Below are 19,908 nucleotides of genomic sequence, written 5' to 3'. Positions count from 1 at the left end.
ACATATACACTAATTCAGAATGAACTTTTTGCATCTGTGCTGTAGGTAGATGTATAGAAATACCCTTTTGGGCACTTTTAGAGTGTATCCATTCTGATCATGAAAATACTAAGAAAACATTAATTCTGCTAAATCTGATTTTGCTCTTTACAAACGCAGTGCAGCAAGAAGGGGAGAGGAGAACCACCTTAGTTTTTGCTTGAGACTATTTCACTTAGTCCCAGATTAACTCTTGGTTTTTTAATCTGACTGAATATGTTCCCGTAATGTGCACAGATTATATTGTAAAATATCTTCAAAGGTCAATTTTGAATCTTCTAAGCAAATAAACACAAAATAAAAGAAAAGGCATTGGAACTGTTATCTATCTGAGAGCTTAACAAAAGGTATGCTAGCCTAATGTGAGCCAGGGGAGCTGGAGGGAGATTGCGTTTAGCCAGAAATGCTGGCAAAAATATGCTTCAGTAGAGCCAGAACCACATGTGGCCATTCCACTTTAATTGTGCTTGTTTTAAAAGATAGGTCTTTAACATTTACCCTCTCCATGCTTGCTGTCTCTTTATGAACTGAAAATAAAAGCTCCCCAGGCAGCCATACTAAGACCTCAAGCCTAAAATTTTTCAGCTGAGTCACAAGCAAAACCTGTGCTGAATTGGCCCCATGCATTTTTTTTGTAGCCATAAGAAGATTGGACTTCTCTGCTGTTTTTTTCCCCCAAGTCCTCAGGCCAGTCCTAACCCAGGGAGTGAGTGTTTTGGTACTAAATGTATCTCCTTGGTGAGGTCAAAGGCAGTGGCAACAGTGCTACTGGTTCGAAGGCAGCCTGCTGTAATGTACTACAAAACCCAAAAGTACGCTCAACAATAACAAAAGCATTAACCGCTGACCCACAACTCGGTGAAATTCAATCCCACCATTAGGCAAACATGAAAATGAGATCCCAGAGGAAGGAAGGTTCAGATGTTCAAGACCAGAGAAATTGGGTGAGGAACACAGACAACGAGATGGAAGTTGTTTCAGACTGAGGAGAGAGAGGGGGAGGTTGCCAGTTCAGCGGTAGGATCTTTTAATACCATGAATTTCAACATGGACTTAGCAGTCAGTGGTTTTGCTCCACTTTGGAACAAACTAAAACAATTTATAATAAAGATATCTTTCACATGTTTAGTGTGATATAATTTGATTTACCAGAGGTTAATTCAGAACTTCATGTTTCCAGATTTGTTTTAAGGTCGATGCTTGTGTCAATGTGTAGGTGCTCAACGCGGGGCTGGAACGTAACAGGAACCTGAAAGAACTAAGCACCCAAGTCTTACTCAGGTTTTTTTTTGTGTGTGTCAGATGGTTACAAATTTGGAGCACTGGAACCAAGTGTATTTAAGCAAGAGTCAGATGCCAAACTCATGAGCACCCTAGAACATCCTGTGTGTTCCAGTAAGGAGACATGAATCCGTGTGCTCTAAGGATTTCTGTATGCACTCTGCAGCCATCCTTGGCAGGAAGCTGCAGGTGGGGGCACTGGCAGGATGGCACACTTTCTCAGGTGTTATAGCACGTTGCTTTTTTCCCCAGAACACACTCACTGCAGATGACCGTTCTCCTGAAGACAGCTTCACCCTGAACCCCGAGGACAGAAGAGAATACCCTGACCTCCAGGCTGCCCACCGGCCATTCCCTAAGCAGCGATTCAGGCAGGAAAATGGGCATACGTCCTTGCAAAGAGATGGACCTAGATCTTTCCTCCTGGATCTCCCAAACTTCCCTGACCTGTCAAAAGCAGATATCAATGGGCAGAATCCCAACATTCAGGTACAAATTTCTGTTAACGTGTGATTTTTTTTTATGAGCTGTGCAAAATTATTTTACTGAACCAAGATAACTTTCAGCCTGGCTTCCATGACACGCAGTCAGAACATCCTGTCACTCTACCAATAGCACCAAGAGAGAATGTATATAATAGAATATAATATAGAAATAAAGTATATGTAATACATAATATGCACTTTGTCTTAAGTGAATGCACAGGTTTCAATTTTTTTCTGAATTTCTCTTTGGATAGTGTTGATTGTATATGTGTGGGTATCAATATAGACCTGTTTATGAGACTAAAGCCATCTTTGCTAGTGCCATTTTGGAACATATTCTTTTTGTTGATATTAAATGAGTATTTTAAATTCTGTTTTCAATTCTCTGTTACAACATTTGTGAACAGATTCTCTTTTAGTATGCTATTATAAAGTGCAACCATCCCCAAAGGTTATAAGAGAACAAGTCTTTAATTTTCAGCTCAAAATGTGGTCCTCTGTATGGAACCAGGACTTAAAGTTCTTAAATTTCTGCAGCAGCAGAGTAAAAAAAAAAATGTCTGCAAGAAGCTTTGTTATATGTTATTCCTTAAACTGTTCTTGGGTTTGGAATGGCCTCTTACAAGCCACTTGCATCTTAAAACTTCAAGGATTAGACAGAGGAAAAAATGAGCGATTTGGTTTTAATTCAGAGCCTTAAAGCAAAATTGTCCTTAATAAGCAGTCTTTTTAAACCAAAACAATAAATTGAAATGTTGTTCTGCCTAAGATGTGCTTATAAAAACAATACACTAATAGAACTGGTTTTCTGGTTAAATTAATTCCTGGCTTCTTACAGTCCCCCAGCCCACAAAATTACCATCCTTTTGATATGTCTCAGAAGCATGTACGTAAAGATATGATAGATACATTGGTGAGAGACCAACATGATCAGGCGAGAACGAGCTCTCTCCAAGCTGACACTCATAGATGACATCATAGATGGCTTGCAGCGTTAAGAAGCTTAACAGATCTGGATCAAGTGCGGTCCAATACTTGACAGGCCAAGGTAGTAAACATATTCAACATGTGGTACTGTATGCATCCCTCGCGCCTTCCAGAAAGCCTTCGGAAGGGAAGGTAGGGAAGCTATAGGGGCCTCAGATTGTGGCATGAGGTAAATAGTGTAACATCATTGTTGGAACAGTATGTAAACCACAGAGGAGGACAGGAGGAAACAAAAACCTCTGAATGGTAATGTTTAATGTTTAGACCTGGGGAACAGATAAATGAGACACAAACATTTCCCTGGCTTGTCTTTATAGTAACTGCTTCTGCCATGATCTCTTTTTCCACCACCTGATCTTGGAAATGTGTCAGCCAACTATGTCAGAAGTTTTGCTGGACTCTGAGAACTGGGAAACCTAGTCCTGTAAACTGGAAAACACTGGTCAACATTAATGCCAGAGCTCTTGGGCACAAGGATCAGCTTTTTTTGGAAACAGGCTCCCTAAGTTCTGCACTGTATTTACTCTGCTTATTTAGGTGCATAAATAGAGACACTTGTGGACTTGCAAATTGCTCATCAGCTGTTTGGCAGGTGAGAGCAGAATCAATACTGATTTTTTCTTTTTGCACAATGGCTTCAGGCTCTGTAAGTTACAGTCCTGGTGTTAATTTAAAAGTCCTCCTAGGAGAGTGAGGAAGGAAAGGAAAGGAAAGGAAAGGAAAGGAAAGGAAAGGAAAGGAAAGGAAAGGAAAGGAAAGGAAAGGAAAGGAAAGGAAAGGAAAGGAAAGGAAAGGAAAGGAAAGGAAAGCCTGTGTGTGTTAATCTAGCACAATGGCCACATTTGCTTCCAAAAGACCCACAACTTCCTTTCCCTTCTGCTAGTACAAACCTGCCTAGACCAAAAAATAACATTTTTAAGGGAAATTATACCTGGAAATTTAAAAAACCTAATAAACAGACATAAAACTCAGTCTGAAAAAGCAGGTCAAAAAGATATTCCAGTGAGTTCTCTTCATGGCTGTTCCTTCTCTGGTGTCCTGTGAGAGAGCAATTGCTGTCTCATGGCCTGGTTGTGTGCTCTTTCAGGGAGGAAGTGGTGGATATCAGAACACCATCACTGGAATTCAGAAAATTAACATGTCCCCAGGTACTACTGTATTTATCCAGTCATAAACAAATAGAAATACAGTGGACTGTCTTCTAGAAAAAGTCCAAAACAGGAGTCAAAGCTGCAGTAATCCAAGTGCAATTTGACTCTGCATGCGAGACCAGGACAACACTAACTGGTCTTTCTGTGCCATTCAAGCCTGTAAAATCTCCCATTTTTTCAAGTGGCATTTTATGCTTTAGCATTGCTTCCACACTGGTTGGTTGAGAGTAACTGCAGTAGCTGCTGTTGAGCAAAGGCTGGCTGTTTGGTTTAGAGTATTTTGTTTTCTTCTTTGTTGTCATTTTAACAATTCTGTCAGTGCCTGGAAGACTTCTGGATGAGCAGGTTGATTATAAGAACTGATCATAGATCAGATTTCCTTTCACGAGTGGAAAATCTATTTCGTGTAGGTTTGCACTTGTTTGACGAACTAGCCGAGGGATGCCTGTGCAGACCTTGTAATTGGGCAGGGTTATTACTCACAGTAAGACAGAATTGTTCTTACTCCTGAGTAACAGAATGAAGTTAAGTGCGAGGTGTATAGGAACCTGCTTATTTTCCATTTCTGATGGATTTTTCTTGTCTATTCCAACCATCCTTCTTCAACCTCTCAGCTCTTCTCTGTGGCAGATCCTCTGTTGGGAGCCAGATGCTTCAACTTGCAGTTGAACTCTTATTCTTGTCCCTCCCCTTTTCCTTTTACTCCTGTTTTCTCAGGCTTGTGTGAGTAGTGCGCTGCTCTCTGCTGTCTCACTGCTTTGCTGCTTTCCTAGCAGTGCTCGACACCATGACAAATAAGCAGAAAAGGGAAAACTCCTTACTGTTTGTCAGGCAAGGGCATTTTGTTGATATTGATAATCTTTAGAGAACTTGAATCTTGATCAGGCTTCACAACCAGTAAACCTGAAACACAGCTGCGTGAGTTCCAGTTGCGATGGATGTGTTAAACATTTTGGATGAGGTGACAAGTTCCAAGTATAGACTGTCCAGAGTTAGTTAGGATTCCTGTCCTAAAAACATGTTGATGCGCCCTGCAAAGCTGAAGTAAATCAGTGTATGATTAAATCTGTTGTGATTATTATCCTTGCTTTGAGTCATGGGATTGGTAATAATTGACAGGAGTGATTTTAAGCCTGAAGAAGTTAATGCTGCCAGCTTGGTGATGTGTTGTGTTTATCATTTTGCATGAGGCCTGTGGGCCATATCCACCAGTCATGCCACTCCAGTTCTGCTGTTAGCTTTATTTATTATTCTCTTTGATATCTATGCAATTTCTACCTTCTCTTAAAAAAACATGAACCACCCACACTAGGAACACACACAACTAGAGAGAAACCAGGCTGTATGATCTGCTTTTAAAAAAGAACTGCAGACTTCAACTCTTCTCCGGGTTCATCTGTTGCCATCTCCCTCACCTCCATCTATATCACTGTCACTTTTAACACATTTTATTAGATGTATTTATTAGGTAACCTTTATATTTGTCATTTAAAGCGGCTGGTTTCGCTGCCTTGGAAAGCAACACCCTCTCTGTATCATCACAGACACTCAGCAGTGTCTGTAACACTGAGCTCTGACCAGTACATCTCATCCCTAATCTAGCACAGTAAGAACTGGAGGGCTCCAGTAGCGCTTATTTCTTGTAATGCCTTTAAAACTTAATAGTTTAAGGTAGTAGCAAAGCAATTGTCCCCATCATTAAATTAAGACCCAGAAAAGCAGGGAGCACGTGCTCATTTTCTTGGTCCTTGGGCTGGGTCTGTACTGTGGAGAACTCCCTGGTCCCCGGACCATCTCCCTAGTCAGTATGCCTACTTGGCTGAGCTACCCACAGCACTGGAAGCATGGCATACATGCCAGGAACTTTTAGCAAGCTGCAGAGACTGGTCTAGGCATTTCTGTTGTGCTGTTATAGTTACCTCTTTGCTGACTTGCACATACCCACCTTTATGGAATGGCAAGTTCTGCCTTGCAAGTTTGCATCAGTTGCATGAAGGAAGCAGAGGATAGAAATGTAGAATCTACTGCTTGCACAAGATTGCAAGTGTAGTTCTTCTTGAAACATAATCTTTTAGTTGCTTAGGGCAATATTTACACCATTAAAGTGAATTCAGAAACATTGTCTCAGTAAACAGTACACAGAACTTTTTGTGCACTCCAACAGGCAAGGATAATATTTATCTTCTGTATATTTTTGGCTAGGAGAAAATCAGATGTTAGTGTCTCAAGACATCTGGGCTTGATACAGTTGTTTCATTAGAAATTGACTGCAAATCTGTTGTTTTAATGTACCTGTGCCAATTGTTTTTCACAATTTTTAGAGAAACTTCCTTATTTATAGCTCACACAACTATAAAAGAAGTGGCTTCATTTTAGGTCTGAATACTTCTAGAGATGATTGTGAATTTATTTAAAAACGATGTTACTGCAGGCATTTTGGGAAGCTTGAGAAAAAAATAAATAATATTTCCAGTTTTGATAATCACTGGAAGAAGAAATCAGAGAAAATGAAGTCTTTAAAACAGTCTCCAAGACAGAAATACTAAACCAGGTCTATTTTTTTTAAATTTTTGAGAGAAAGTGTTTTTGTTGTAGTTATACAGCATTAAAGCTTTTCTAGAGCTGCTTTAGATGCCCATTTTTAATTACTCTAGTTCTAGATCTGATTTCTTTTTTCCTTTTTATAAACATCCCCTAGGATAGAAACCTATCAAACAAGATGCATGTTTGTGTATCATGTATACGTGTCATGTATATGTATAGTCACAAGCTAATGTTCTGAAGTTTATCTCTAAGTACTTGGAAGAATTCAGTGAATGCTAATTTTTAAAATTTTAGACTGGGATAGGGAACCAATTGCTCACCCAAAGCAGTAGCCTCTTCTCACACCTCTGCCCTAACCTTTGGGTCATACCATGGAGGGATTACCTAGTATTACTCACTGATTTGCTCCCTGCCTCTGGAAGGTCCCTTAGAGTGAAATGGGGCTGGGCAGAGCACAGCTGAGTCCCTGCGAACAAACAAAATGAGAGTTGGCTGAAGATGTCTTTTTTAACTTCCAAGAGTGACAGATTCAGACAGTCCTGAGATTCCTTTTAGAATTTCTTTCACTGTGTGATTTTTATGCCACATGTTAAACAAACAACTTGGTAATCAAAGCTTAAAACAGTGGAGAGAGGAATATAGGTGTGTGTCAGACTACCACATTGGATTTTGTTTTCGTTATGTTCATTTTTTAAATAGGCTGTGTGTTGGAAAACTCATTTTAAAGGCCTTTGTAATAAGTCTCCTTGGTATTAAAAACAGACTCAAGAGGGATATATGACAGCACAGACATGACTTGAAAGTAAGTTAGTGGCAGTGCTGAGGACTGCTGAGGTCTCATGACCCTGAAGTTTGGGCATTGCACCTGCCTCACCTCCCCAGTGTAGCACATAGCTCCACAGAAGTTCCCCTATCCCTGCAAACCCTCTTTTGCTTAAATTGGCTTGGCATCCTGCATAACTATTTTAAATCAGATCCCTATTGTTCTTCAACTGTACCTGGCTGAAATAATGTGAGTTCATGCTGATTCACTATCAATCTTACAACTACAGATTACCAAAGCACATGGCATGATTATCAAGTGCCCCCTGCCTTTGTTTATGAGAGAGTTTGGTTTGGTTTGGTTTGTTTTTTCACTTTGCTGAGTCATTGCTTACAGAGTTAATATGGTCTTAAAAATACTTGTTACTAAGTACACGAGTCATACTATTTTTCACATGGGCAGTACTAAAGCCCTGCAACTGGCCAGCAGTGCACAGCGTTAGCTGCTCAGTAACAGTATTTCCTTTCACTTACTGTGAAAACTCTGTTTTGCTTGGATAGATGGAACAATTTTGAATCCCTGAACAAACCCTGATGTTTTCAAACTTATGAAATTCATTTTAATTCTTGGTCTCTAGAAACTGAGGTTTAATGAAGTAATCATTCTAATTCCATATTTAGTCTGGGAGTAAAATGTCTCTTGTGTAAAGATGCTATTAGGCTGACAACTGCACTTTCCCTCACTCTTGCTCTTTCTCCCAGTGGAGCTTCTTAGTAGCCTCAAAGTTGTTTCATTTCAATGGCTTCGTCTATGGTCAAATGCAAAGCATGAAACAGATGCAAAATCACCTTTCTCCAAAAAATGATGCATGGGCATTGCCTTGTCTGTGCAGCTGTGTCTGCAGCTATGCAGCTATGGCAGCAGTTCTGTTTTGCTTCCTTTGTCCCCCTCTATGGATCACAGGTGGCTGAAGAAACACTCTTCTCTTTCTTTTTCTTGTGTGAGTCTTGTGATTTTATTAATAACAAATGTATAGCACTAAACCTTTTATTCAAAATGCAAATCCATAGAGCTATGTGAATGACTTTTGGTACATTATTCTGTTTTTCATTGTTTTACACAACCCAATTTTCATGGAGGACTATCTTGAAAGACTGCTTTGTAAATCTACAAAACATGAAGAATATCTTCGTACCTGTAAAACATTATAGGTATATCTGATGTAGTCAGTTCTGTATCATGGTTATGTAGCCAGTTCAATGTAATCACTGAACCACATTAGCATGAAGCATTTTATGATTTATCTGTGGCCACGCTGTGCTTGCGTGACTCATAGAGCCAAGGTTTCTGATGGCTAATTCCTGTTTCTACCTAAATAGCCACCTATATGCACACATAGTATTTATCCAAGAGTTTCATAATTACAGTTTGTTCAGCACAGAAAAGGAGTAATCAAGGGTTGTTCCTATGCAGAATTATATTCATGATGTCTGTGAGGGAATTAGGTAGCAAACTTTGAATTTTGGCTCTGGGCTTCTGTAGAAACTGTGAGCGGGTTGTGTATCGTTGTATCTCCAGCACAGGAAGAGGGTCTGCTTCAGAGGGCTTAGCAGCAAGGGACTTACTCAGCAATGGCTGAAAGAGCTGCTGGCTCTCATCGCTGCAGAGTGTGGTTTCACACAGCGGTGACAGCCCACACCGTTGTGTGACGGACACACTGGTGCTGCCGGGAGGCCGTGTGAGGGGATGGGCTGAGCTGCTGCTGGAGGCCACAGCCTGTGCAAACCCAGCACAGACCCTGGGCTCTGCATCTTCCACCTTTGCTCTCGTGGACTTACTGAGCCCTGTCTTGAGTCAATCCAAGTCCTTGGCACAGGCTCTGCACGCTGGTGTGCTTCCTGCTTCCCTCAAATTCAGCCTCAGCGTAATTAGAGTAACAGATTTGGTTTTCTTTTTCCTGGTCATATATGTTTGGGTTTAAACATCTTTTCCCCATAAGGCAGAAAATTCTGCTGTGAAGGTTTTAGGCACAGCATGGGTTATTATTTTGTGCAGGATTTTTCCTAGCCTTTGTTCCAAGGTCTGATTCAGCAGAGGTAGCAGAAGGAATCACTCAGCCGCTGCATATCTCTGGGCTCAGTAATCCGCAGATGGTTTACAACATGCAAACCCTACAGTATTACACAGCTCCTTTGCAAGGCAACGCCAGTCATTTGTCTTCGCTGTATATAGCAAGTTTCCCACTGACTAGGAGGAGATACTGACAGACAGGCTGGTCTATTTTGTATCCCAAAGGTTACCATTGAAGTGGTGGATGGCCCTGACACTGAGACAGACAAGGATCTGCAGAAAGAGAGCAGCAAACCTAGCTGGCCAGTCCCATCACCCGACTGGAGAAACTGGTGGCAGAGGTCCTCCACGTTGACTCGCATGAGCAGCGGTGACCAGGACTACAAGTATGACAGCACTACTGAGGACAGCAACTTCCTAAACCCTCTCGGTGGGTGGGATAGTCATGCACCCAGTCACCGGACATTTGAGTCCAAGGAGCAGCCAGAGTATGGTAAGTTTGCGTTCCAGGCCTCTTATGGGCATCTTGGGATTGTAAAAACGAGTTTGGGGGAAATGAGAATGGTGAGGCACCGCTGAAAGTAGGCCAAGCAAAATAGAATTTTTCAACATGTGGCTTTTGTTCATCAGCTTTTAAATACAAATCTGTGCAGATGCACAAGCTGTACTGTGGTAGCTGCATTCCACGAGTAGGTCTATAGTCTTGAAAATCATACCAGTTAGCCCATAAGAGGACCTTTTTTTAGTCCTAAGTGTGCTTTTTTTAAAAGCAAAGGAAACAAGGTTTCGTATTTATTTTTAGAGTAAGGATAAGTACAAATTTAGAATCGTGTGGTGGTTTGGGAGCCAAATATAATTATTGGATAAATAAGCAAGATCTAAAATGTGGTAGTATTTGGTGGATACACAAATAAGATGGATTATGTTGGTGCATGTGTGGGGAGTGGCATATGCAGCAGGAACATTGTGTATTTGCGTGTGTAATTCCCTTCCAGATGTGTCATGGCGAAAACAATTGTTTTCAGCTTGTTGTATGAAACAGTTGCAGAAACTAGAAACAGAGAGGAGCTCCAGTTGCTCACTGCCCCAGCGGGCTGCACCTAGCCATGTGGAAATGACTCCAGGGAGGGGAACTAATACGTCCTCACAGGTAGCTCAGAGCCTCTCAGATTTAAGTTGTGTGCAATTACCAAAGATTTTAGCTAGAGCCGAGTTTCAAAGCCACTGTACTTTTACCCTGGCACTTTTGTTGCATTCCCTAGATGCCGCAGAGTGGCTGTCATGCACTGATTCTTATTTTTCCCGTTTTGGTTAACTTTTAAGTCCTAGAGCCTTAACAATCAAGAGAGACTTTTTGTGGAATAGTCTATTGAAACACATACATGTGGATTAAATTTTGTGGCCAGAAGATTAAAGTCTATCCCTTCTTTTTGCACCTGCATTTATTTGTGGGCACACAGTATTGCCAAGAATTCATATATTAGGTAGTTATTAATCTAGGTAAAATAAAATTGCTTTCACAAATAATTGTGGTAGAAAAAAAAGTAATAATTATTTACAAACATAAAAATAGAACAGGTTGATCACCAGCTGAAAATCTAATGTGGTATATTTAATAGTAGACACTGTGTGTTTCATAATGCAGTATAAACATTAGGTAAGTAGGCATAAAAATTGTCCTAGAGCTCTCTGCCATACACCAGAGCACCCTACTGATTGGAAAAGACTCCTGGCCTTCTGTCTAACCTAAAATGATGTGTGTCATTGGCCTTGGCCAGGAGGATGTAGCAGCAGATCCTGCCCATATGGGCTAGTTCCACCCACTGACCTTTTCACACATTTCATGGCTCTATCTCCCTCATCCTGCACCTGCCAAAAAGTACCGCATGACTCTGCCTGCCCTTCCTGGCCCTCCCAGGCTGGGCTCTTTGACAAGCATTGCACCTGCTTACCCTCCCTCTTCCTCACCAGCCACGTGGAGAAAAAATACAGAGTCAGAAAAGAGCTGGGAAGGAGAGCAGGGCCAGGGAGCGGGGGCAGATCACATTTTCCTAAGACGTCTTCTCCTTCTTTAGGCTGCTGTAGTGCCCACCTGTTGGCAAATCCCAGAATCACGGGTCTTTGCGCACAGACAATATAGCAAGGGCCATGTTCCCACCCACATCACACCATGGACACTTGATTCAAGAGTGGTGGCTTCCTGATCAGCAGCAGTGTAAGAAGAGGAGGAGAAGCACATAAGGCCCCTGCCACAAGGAACTCGTATCTAGGCAGCTTGCTACGAGTGAGATATATAACCTTCCCATACTCCTGGCAATAAATATTTAATAGCACCCCACAGAGTTGTCGTCAGTCATTACATATGGTACAAATCAAGTTACGTGTTCTACTAACCAGCTCAGGAAGCCCACTGACAGCAGGGCAGTGGGGGAGAGTGGGAATGGTGTGTAACAGAGGCCAGTGCAGGCAGTGATCTGTCCCTGTGTCTTGCCTGTTCAGCCTATGGCTACAGAGCAGAGCTGGCTCAGAGTCCCTAAACCCGATTTTGCTTTCCTACCAATGCTGATTTAACCCAAGTGAGCAAAGGCTGCAAGTTATGATCACAGGATTGGTTACACATCTCCTGTAGATTGCAGAGAAATCCATTAAGCCAGATGTTTCATAGTGAGGGACAACACTCAACTGGGGAGGCCAGTGGGAAGGCAAGAAAACTGGGATTGGTTCAGGGACTGCATTTGGTGGCCTTTAAAGGTGGGATGTGCAACAGTTAACTCACTCAGCAAAGAAAGGAGACAGGTTCTAAGGGGTTTAGATACTGACAGGGGCACTGAGCCACAATGGTGCAGGCTTGGTATCGATTGCCCTTGGCTGTCTACCAGAAGAGAATAAAGTCATGTTTCATTTTCAGAAGACTCCTGCTAGTAAAAAGTCAGATTTTATGTTGTTCGATAATTCACATTAAACACTACAAATTGCACATTGTTCTGGGTGCAAGATGAATATGCAGTTCCCTATATGCATGGCAGCATTCCTGTAATAGCTATTTCCTGTTCAAGGGCCTGAAGAACAGAATTACAATTTTCATGCATGACCCTCAACCTCCCATAGTCCAACATCCATTGTGTCCTAAAAATTAATGAAGTGAGTATTGTTGTGTGTTTTGGAAAGAAGAAAAAGAAAACGTCATTTACCCTGTGTCTGATTAGTCTGTGGTCAGAAAACATGTTCCTATATACAGGGAAATTATGTGAATAGATGTGTACTGTTAGTTCGTGACCCAGCTTTGCAGGTGAGGATTCTCAGCTGCCAAAAGGTCAAAAGAGAAAGGAAATATTTTTTCAAATAATGTTGCATGCATTTCCCTGAGGAGCATCAAGTGTGAAAACCATTTAAACAGCAGGCTTATGCCTGGCATTTAGCCCAAGCTTCAGGTAGAGACATCTGGATTCCATTCTTGTTTTGCCTTCTTAATAAAAACCACTACACAGTAGTTTTGGGTAGTAGGAGTTGTGTTTTTTCATTTCCTTCGTCATCTTTGTTCTTACACAGATTATATTGATGGTGAGGGAGACTGGAGCCCATGGTCCCTTTGTAGTGTCACCTGTGGGAGCGGCAATCAGAAGCGGACGAGGTCCTGCGGGTACGCCTGCACTGCCACCGAGTCACGGACCTGCGACAGGCCCAACTGCCCAGGTGTGATCGTGTTGACGTGAACTGCTGTTGTAGGGGAGTGGCAAGAGGCAGTCGAGGGGGCCTGTACACAAAGCCCATAGCCTGTTTGTTCCCTGGCTAGGTTAGAGTTTTGGTGGGAGAAGCCACGTTGGTTTTGAAGGCCATTTATGAAATGGCAGGTTCTTTGCTACTAAATAATATGCTGATAGATGCAGTCTACTATTCCATGAGACTTAAAAGACAAATCCTGTATTTGGGGGGTTTAGGTTATGGCAGTGCACGGAACATTTTGTATTCCAATGGGTGTCATCTACTCACTTGAACCAAGTTTGTATTAATTTTAGAATTTCAAAACAGCTGTGCTGACTCTTACCTCAGTGAGCTGTGCAGTGAATGGGCATGCCTGTGTTGTGAACAAATAGCTCCCCCCCTAGTTATATGGCTTTTAAGTTTTGTGTCTGATGTATACAGAGTTGCTTTAAGACTCCATGGGCATTAATACAAAAAAATAAATATCTGCTTTGTGTTTCACTACAGAGGTTTTGCATTCATTGGACTTTTAAGGTACTCTGTCCTAAAAATTCAATGTCAAGGTGGAAATGTCATCTCTGTTTCATTATATGTCACTTGATAATTAGAGAATTATAAAACAGCAAGTTTGGTCCCACCACAGCTGTGCACAATGTAATGAAGGAATGTATAGTTTTGGATTGAATGTATTCAGAAAATATGGCCAAGGAGCCTTACCTTAGCTCTTAGACCTTACCCGTCTGCAGGCATTGACATTGAAATGCCGGTAACAGAGGTGTCCTTACCATCATGCGGTTTGCACTTTGGTGAAAGCGGGGCTGAACACTCAAACCTACATCCCAAAAATGTAAAGCTGCTATGGAAGACTTTCCCATGATGTTCTTTAAATGCTGCTGAGTATTTGGATTTAGGCGAGTTTGTAATGCAGTGATGCAGTAGTTGCCACAATGCATGGCATATGTGCAATTTCATTTACTTCCCAAGATTGGAGAGAAGTGAAAACACATGCCATGTTGGTATGCATTTCACTGAGTTTACTTAATGACTCAGAAAGGCAGAAATTCTTAAATTAGAGGTCAGGTTTTTTAATGGGAAGTGAAATGTCAGCAGTGCTGAAGAGAAAACTTAGGAGCCTCAGTGAGGTGAGTTGGAGAGAAGTTTCTCACTCACAGATAGACGCATCCATCCATTGCAAGGTACTGGCTGCTAGGCAGTTCAGGAGGAAAATGTTTCTGGATGCTCTCATACATCCTAAAACCTCAATAATAAGGGGTTAATTCCAGAAGAAAGCATGTAGCCCATGTTATATTCTCCAGTATTTATTACCAACTAGCATCAAACAGTGGCAAACTTGAAAGAATATATTATGTTGTATAACAGACCCCCAATGATCAGCAAGCAAAATATATTCACCCTCTGAGGCTGTGCTGACATTTTTAAAATTACAAGGGCAAAGCTCAGCTTCTGCTGTTTATAATTCCAGCAGTGAATTACTGCCTTGTAATGGGTTCTTGGCTATCTATTATTCTGCATCTACTGCTGGAGTTAAGGCAAAGCCTCATGATAATTTTATTGGAAAGTGGCCTGAGGCTGTTTTGAAGCTTTGCAAGCCACTATTATGCCCCAGTTCAGGAGATCGGGAGAAAGTTCATTGGCAAGAAGATGGATGGTGAACAGACTTCATTATTAACCATATAGTTATCACATATTAAAGACCTTTCTGCTCTTTTTGGAGGTCTTTAATTCAATGGAGAGGAAAAAAAAAAAAAAAACCAAACCCATTCAAATGCTTCTTTGAAGAGACAGTTGTTTTAAGGCTACATGGCACAGAAACATGAGCGAAGCATTAGGCTGGCAGGTAGGCCAAAAGGATGTTCACTTTGGCAAGATCAATTAATACATTTTCTGGCAATTTGTGTTTCTCTCTACCGATAGCAGACAGTTAACTGGAGGCTGTTGGAAGATTCTGATACTTTAAGATCCTGGTATCTTATTTGATTGCTATAGGTGGTAGGGGATGGGATTGATTGGAGAGGTTATTTATCTCTCACCTACTCACACCTTTCAACTCCCTGGCACTGGGAGAGACCAATAAGCACTTGTAATAGCATCGTTCTTCCTCATATTTCCTGAAAAATGGTTGCTCGCATACAGATATGAACTTATTCACCTCTCTTCTGACATGTCACTCTGTCTGAGAAAGGCTGCCTCCTTTAGACATCACATTTTACCCAGGGCTTTAGAGCTTCCATTAGGACACTTGTTTTTATCTTGTCAGTCACATGCTCTGGGGAAGGTGCTGGGCACATAAAGCTGACCAGGTGGCTGTTGGTCAAGTGTGTGCAGAGCTCCTACCTGAATTACTGGGAGATGCTGGCAAGCCTTGCATTGGGAAGAGCAGGAACAAAACTGGTTCCCTCACTGCTGTCCCTGCACGGGGTTCATAACTGACCAGTTTGTTGCTTAAATAGAATCTATGCTCTAAAATTTGAAAACTTTTGACCTTTGGGCTAAGTTAATGCTTTATCTTCCTAACACCACAGATTCCTTGGTCATTATACTTTTAAATGAACACTCCCTCCAGCAGCAACCTCAGATTCCTTCCCTACCAAACAAAAGTACCTTGCAGAACTGGGGAGGGAGGGAATGGCAGGGAGGCAGTTGATTGCATTGTGTTTTAATAGGAAAACACCACCACCACTAACATGTGTTTGTCTTAGGGATCGAAGATACCTTCCGGACAGCTGCCACCGAAGTGAGCTTACTTGCAGGAAGTGAAGACTTCAACGCTACCAAACTGTTTGAAGTTGGTAAGCAGCTTAGCCAATCTGTCAGTAATAGATAAGACTTCCTTATTTTCCTGGTTTGACTCTGTTGCAGGACCAAGATTTTGAGTTTACCATTAAAAATGTCAGTAATAATGGCCATTTATTATCTTGCTTAAGTTTATGATCTGAACCTTAGCTTGCTTCTGTCACAAAATCTTTCTCCTCCTAAGTCTTAGCAAATTTACGTGCTTCTTTCATTCTCTGCCCTAGTTCAGAAGAGAGTTGTAAGGCTCCACACTGATGGAGGGGAAAAAAATCAGCCACTGTTTAGCGTTTTTCTGAAATAGCCTCGAATGGAAGATATTATAAAAGCATTTTAGGTACAGCTATCACATTAAAATGGCAGTGACTTTTATGAGCATGCATAGCTTTTATAACTGTGTGTGCTGCAGTGGGGCTAGCAAAAGCAATTTTATAGGGCATGACTTGATACTTATTGATCTAAAACTCAGCCCTCAGATCTAAAACTTCTGTAATGTTCTGATTTCATCCCTGCAATAAAACCATAGTGTGGCCACTCTTAGACATCAGCTGCTGGACTAATCGGATAGATAATGTAAACCAGCACCTCCCTCCTATGGTGGCAGAGTGCCATAGTTAATGACAGCCAGGATAGGACTCTTTAAGAAGATAGAAAAACAGGACACAGATCGCTAAGTAAATATTTTTTGAGAATGTTTGCTGTAAGAGTTTTAGGTCCCAGTCTTTGCCTTACTCCACAGTCCTGTTAAGTAAGTGTGGAGCAAGACGTGCAGGGATTTTTTGAAAGCCCATAGCATGACACAGACACCTTAAATAATGCTTTAGGTAGGAGATGTTTAACTGAAACTCTTGAAAATAATAAAGTGTCAGTATTAAATATGCTACTAGTCTATAAATCTCTTTAATCCCAGCTATAAGTCATAGCTCTGGTGCCATTAAATCCTCCTAATGTACAGACACTCTGATATTATGTCACATATGCCCTTTTAGAATCTGAATCACTTTTGGCTGCATTTGCCAGCTAGGATGTCTATCCCTGTTTGAACTACAGCTGCTTGAAATACCCCTTTGGGAAGATGGAGACCAAATAGAAAAAAGTATTTGTTAGTTAAAAGAAAGACTGAATTAGGGCTTAATAATGAACTTCAGAAAAAGTAATCCAGGCTTTGCTCTCCATCTTGGTATTTCTAGTGTCATGAGAAAATCCTTCAACATCTGAATCTGCCACTCTTAACAAGGTATGTGGACTAGGGGTTTAAACTGGAGACTGGAATCACATCACTGTTATTCCTTAGTTTCAGTTCTGTCACTTGTAAGCCCATGATAGTGTCTCTTGTGCTGCGTGGGGATATCTGCAGATTAATTAGAATTCCATAGGTAGAAGAAACGTCAAAGATTCCTACAGGCATGGTGCTGCACTATACTTCAGACTAGCACTGCCTGAGGCCCCAAAGCCTGTCACAGTTGTGATTTCTTTATCTGACAAGACAGCATATTAACACCTTGCAGGCAGGGAGGCAAGCCTTGACCACCCTTTCTTTCTTAAGCAAAGCCCTGCTGCTGAAGTTACCCTTTACTTGCTTGTTATCACTGAGCATATGAACTGGGATGCTGCCTAATGTATCTTAAGTTTCCATTTCCTGTCTTTAAACAGATACTGATAGCTGTGAAAGATGGATGAGCTGCAAAAGCGAGTTCTTGAAGAAATATATGCACAAAGTGGTCAATGATCTTCCCAGCTGCCCATGCTCGTACCCGAGAGAAGTTGCATACAGCACTGCTGAAATCTATGATCGAATTAAGAGGAAAAACTTTCGCTGGAAAGATGCAAGTGGTCCAAAGGAAAAGCTAGAGATCTATAAGCCCACTGCACGATACTGCATCCGCTCCATGCTCTCTTTGGAAAGCACAACACTTGCAGCACAGCACTGCTGCTATGATGATAATATGCAACTGATTACCAGAGGGAAAGGGGCAGGTACACCAAACCTGATCAGCATTGAATTCTCAGCAGAACTCCATTATAAAGTGGACATTCTGCCTTGGATTATATGCAAAGGTGACTGGAGCCGATACAATGAAGCACGGCCTCCAAACAATGGGCAGAAGTGTACAGAAAACCCTTCAGACGAAGACTACTACAAGCAATTTCAAGAAGCGAGGGAATACTGAGAAGATTTTCCTCCTCTTCAGACACAAAATAGCATTCGTTTCCTGGATGCCAAAGAACTGATAATGGCTGCTGCATTGCCTCCTTGACAGGGGTTGATCAGTTTCTTACTAATGAATGTATATAGTTGTAATATAATACATAAGTATTTTTCATAGTGTGTGTAATTTATAAACACATATCTCTCTATCTCACACACACCTATTTTTACATGCAGACATACATAAAACTTGTCCTGGTAGGATTTTATACTGCAGTAATGTTCATGTAATAATGCTCATTTCATTTTATTCCCCAACTGTAACAAAAGTGTGAGGTTGCCAGGGCAGGGGGGGCAGCTGCCATCACCATCAGGCCCTAAGGCCCCAGCTGAGGAGGGCACATATTTAAAAGCTGTTATAAACAATAGGATTGAAGAATGTACCCTTACATATGGGAATGGTTTACAAGATTAACGCACCTACAGCATCAGTTTTCTCTATAACTGATTTCATGACTAGTCATACCTGAGAAAGGAAGAATTTTTTATTGTTTTTGGAAGGGTACTACTTAAAAGTGAATATAGTTACTAGCAATTTTTTTCTTGGAATTCTTCCCATTACCTTCTAGCTCAGCTCTTCACAGTCTTTCTGAGGGTAGGCTCCTATGGAGATATAGCTGTGGTTTTCCTACAGAGTAGAAAAAGTCCTAACACAGTGGTTCTCCGAGAGTTACAAACAGCCCACTCCTGGGGACATCTCAGATACGGAGCTACAGCTGTCAGGGTTTATGTCTTACGCTGGGGAGTGGATCTTCAGGGCAGCTACCTGTAAACTACGCATGCCATAAATTTGGAGGAGTGAGGCCAGAGAAGGAAACCATGCCAAAGGAAAAAAAAAAAAGTCACATTTACTTCCCAATTTTTAATACAAAGAGTGTTTAGATCTGCTTGTTTCTTTCTTTTAAGAAAAGATGTTTATTTTTTTGAAGAATGGGAAAAGTGGAATACACATTTCCAAGTTCCCTGTGATAAAGCATGCAACCAGCCCTTTTCCCCCGTTTATCATATGTTGAGTGCACAGTGTCCCACAGAAGAAGCTATTCTTTCAGGGAGCTGTCTGGGAGGAATTATATTGGTGAGTTAAAATGTCTTAATTTTTTTAAAAAAGCTAGCATTATTTTTGTAAAGTATTTATTGAATTGTAACAATAACTCACATGTCTCTAACATGAAAGGCTTCTGTAGATGGAACTCGATTGCCAAGAATTAAGACTGTCATTAGGCAAAGCTTTTACTTCCAAATTTTTAGAAAGTGCAAGTTTACATACATAATTGTGTAATTAAGCAGCTGATACCTGCTTATTCTTATGAAAGAGAAAAATGACACCATGGGTAAATAAATACTTACAGTTCCATCCTGTAAAAGGCTGTCTTGCCACAAGTCAATGTCTTCATTTGGAAAACTAAGGCTAAATGTGACTAGAGAAATGCCTATTTTTGGGTTATGTGGTCTGATTCACACGTGTGCGCTACACGTGGAACCTCATGCAGCGGTAAAGCTGATGTCGCGTTGCAGGCAGTCTGAACTGCAAGATTCAGGACAGGCATGAAAGACAGTTCCTTCTGCTTCATACACGCACACAAATGCATGGTCAGTCTTTGCTCTACCTCTGTTGGCCTTTCAGGTGCTGGTTGATTGCGCCTTCCCGGACAGACATGTGCACGGTACCCCCCCAGCATTAACATACGCACAATAACTCTGCCGAGTCTGGGAGGTGTTGGGCTTGTGTTGTTCTGCCCAGGTGGTGCAAATTAGGGGATTAAAGAGCAGCCTGGTTCTTGGACTCCTACTCTGAGCAAACATGTGATGCGTACGCTACGAAGGCTCTCCCCAGATCGGCCAGAGCCAGTCTGACAGGCTGCAGAG

At 41.5% G+C, this 19,908-nt stretch overlaps 1 protein-coding gene across 1 annotated transcript; it reads left to right on the top strand.

The window, feature by feature from the left end:
* Positions 1-926: 926 nt before the first annotated feature.
* Positions 927-18,155, top strand: ISM1 (isthmin 1). Its single transcript, XM_010166763.1, has 6 exons — positions 927-983; positions 1,573-1,809; positions 9,546-9,813; positions 12,870-13,013; positions 15,743-15,832; positions 17,487-18,155. Exons 1-6 carry the CDS (start codon positions 927-929, stop codon positions 18,002-18,004), a joined length of 1,314 nt encoding a protein of 437 aa, XP_010165065.1. The 3' UTR covers positions 18,005-18,155.
* The last annotated feature ends 1,753 nt before the right edge of the window (positions 18,156-19,908 follow it).

Source organism: Antrostomus carolinensis, unplaced genomic scaffold (genome assembly GCF_000700745.2).
Source record: "Antrostomus carolinensis isolate BGI_N321 unplaced genomic scaffold, ASM70074v2 scaffold14284, whole genome shotgun sequence".
NCBI classification, from domain to species: domain Eukaryota; kingdom Metazoa; phylum Chordata; class Aves; order Caprimulgiformes; family Caprimulgidae; genus Antrostomus; species Antrostomus carolinensis.
The sequence above is the reverse complement of the archived record's forward strand: the minus strand, read 5'-3'. Positions and strand labels throughout refer to the sequence as shown.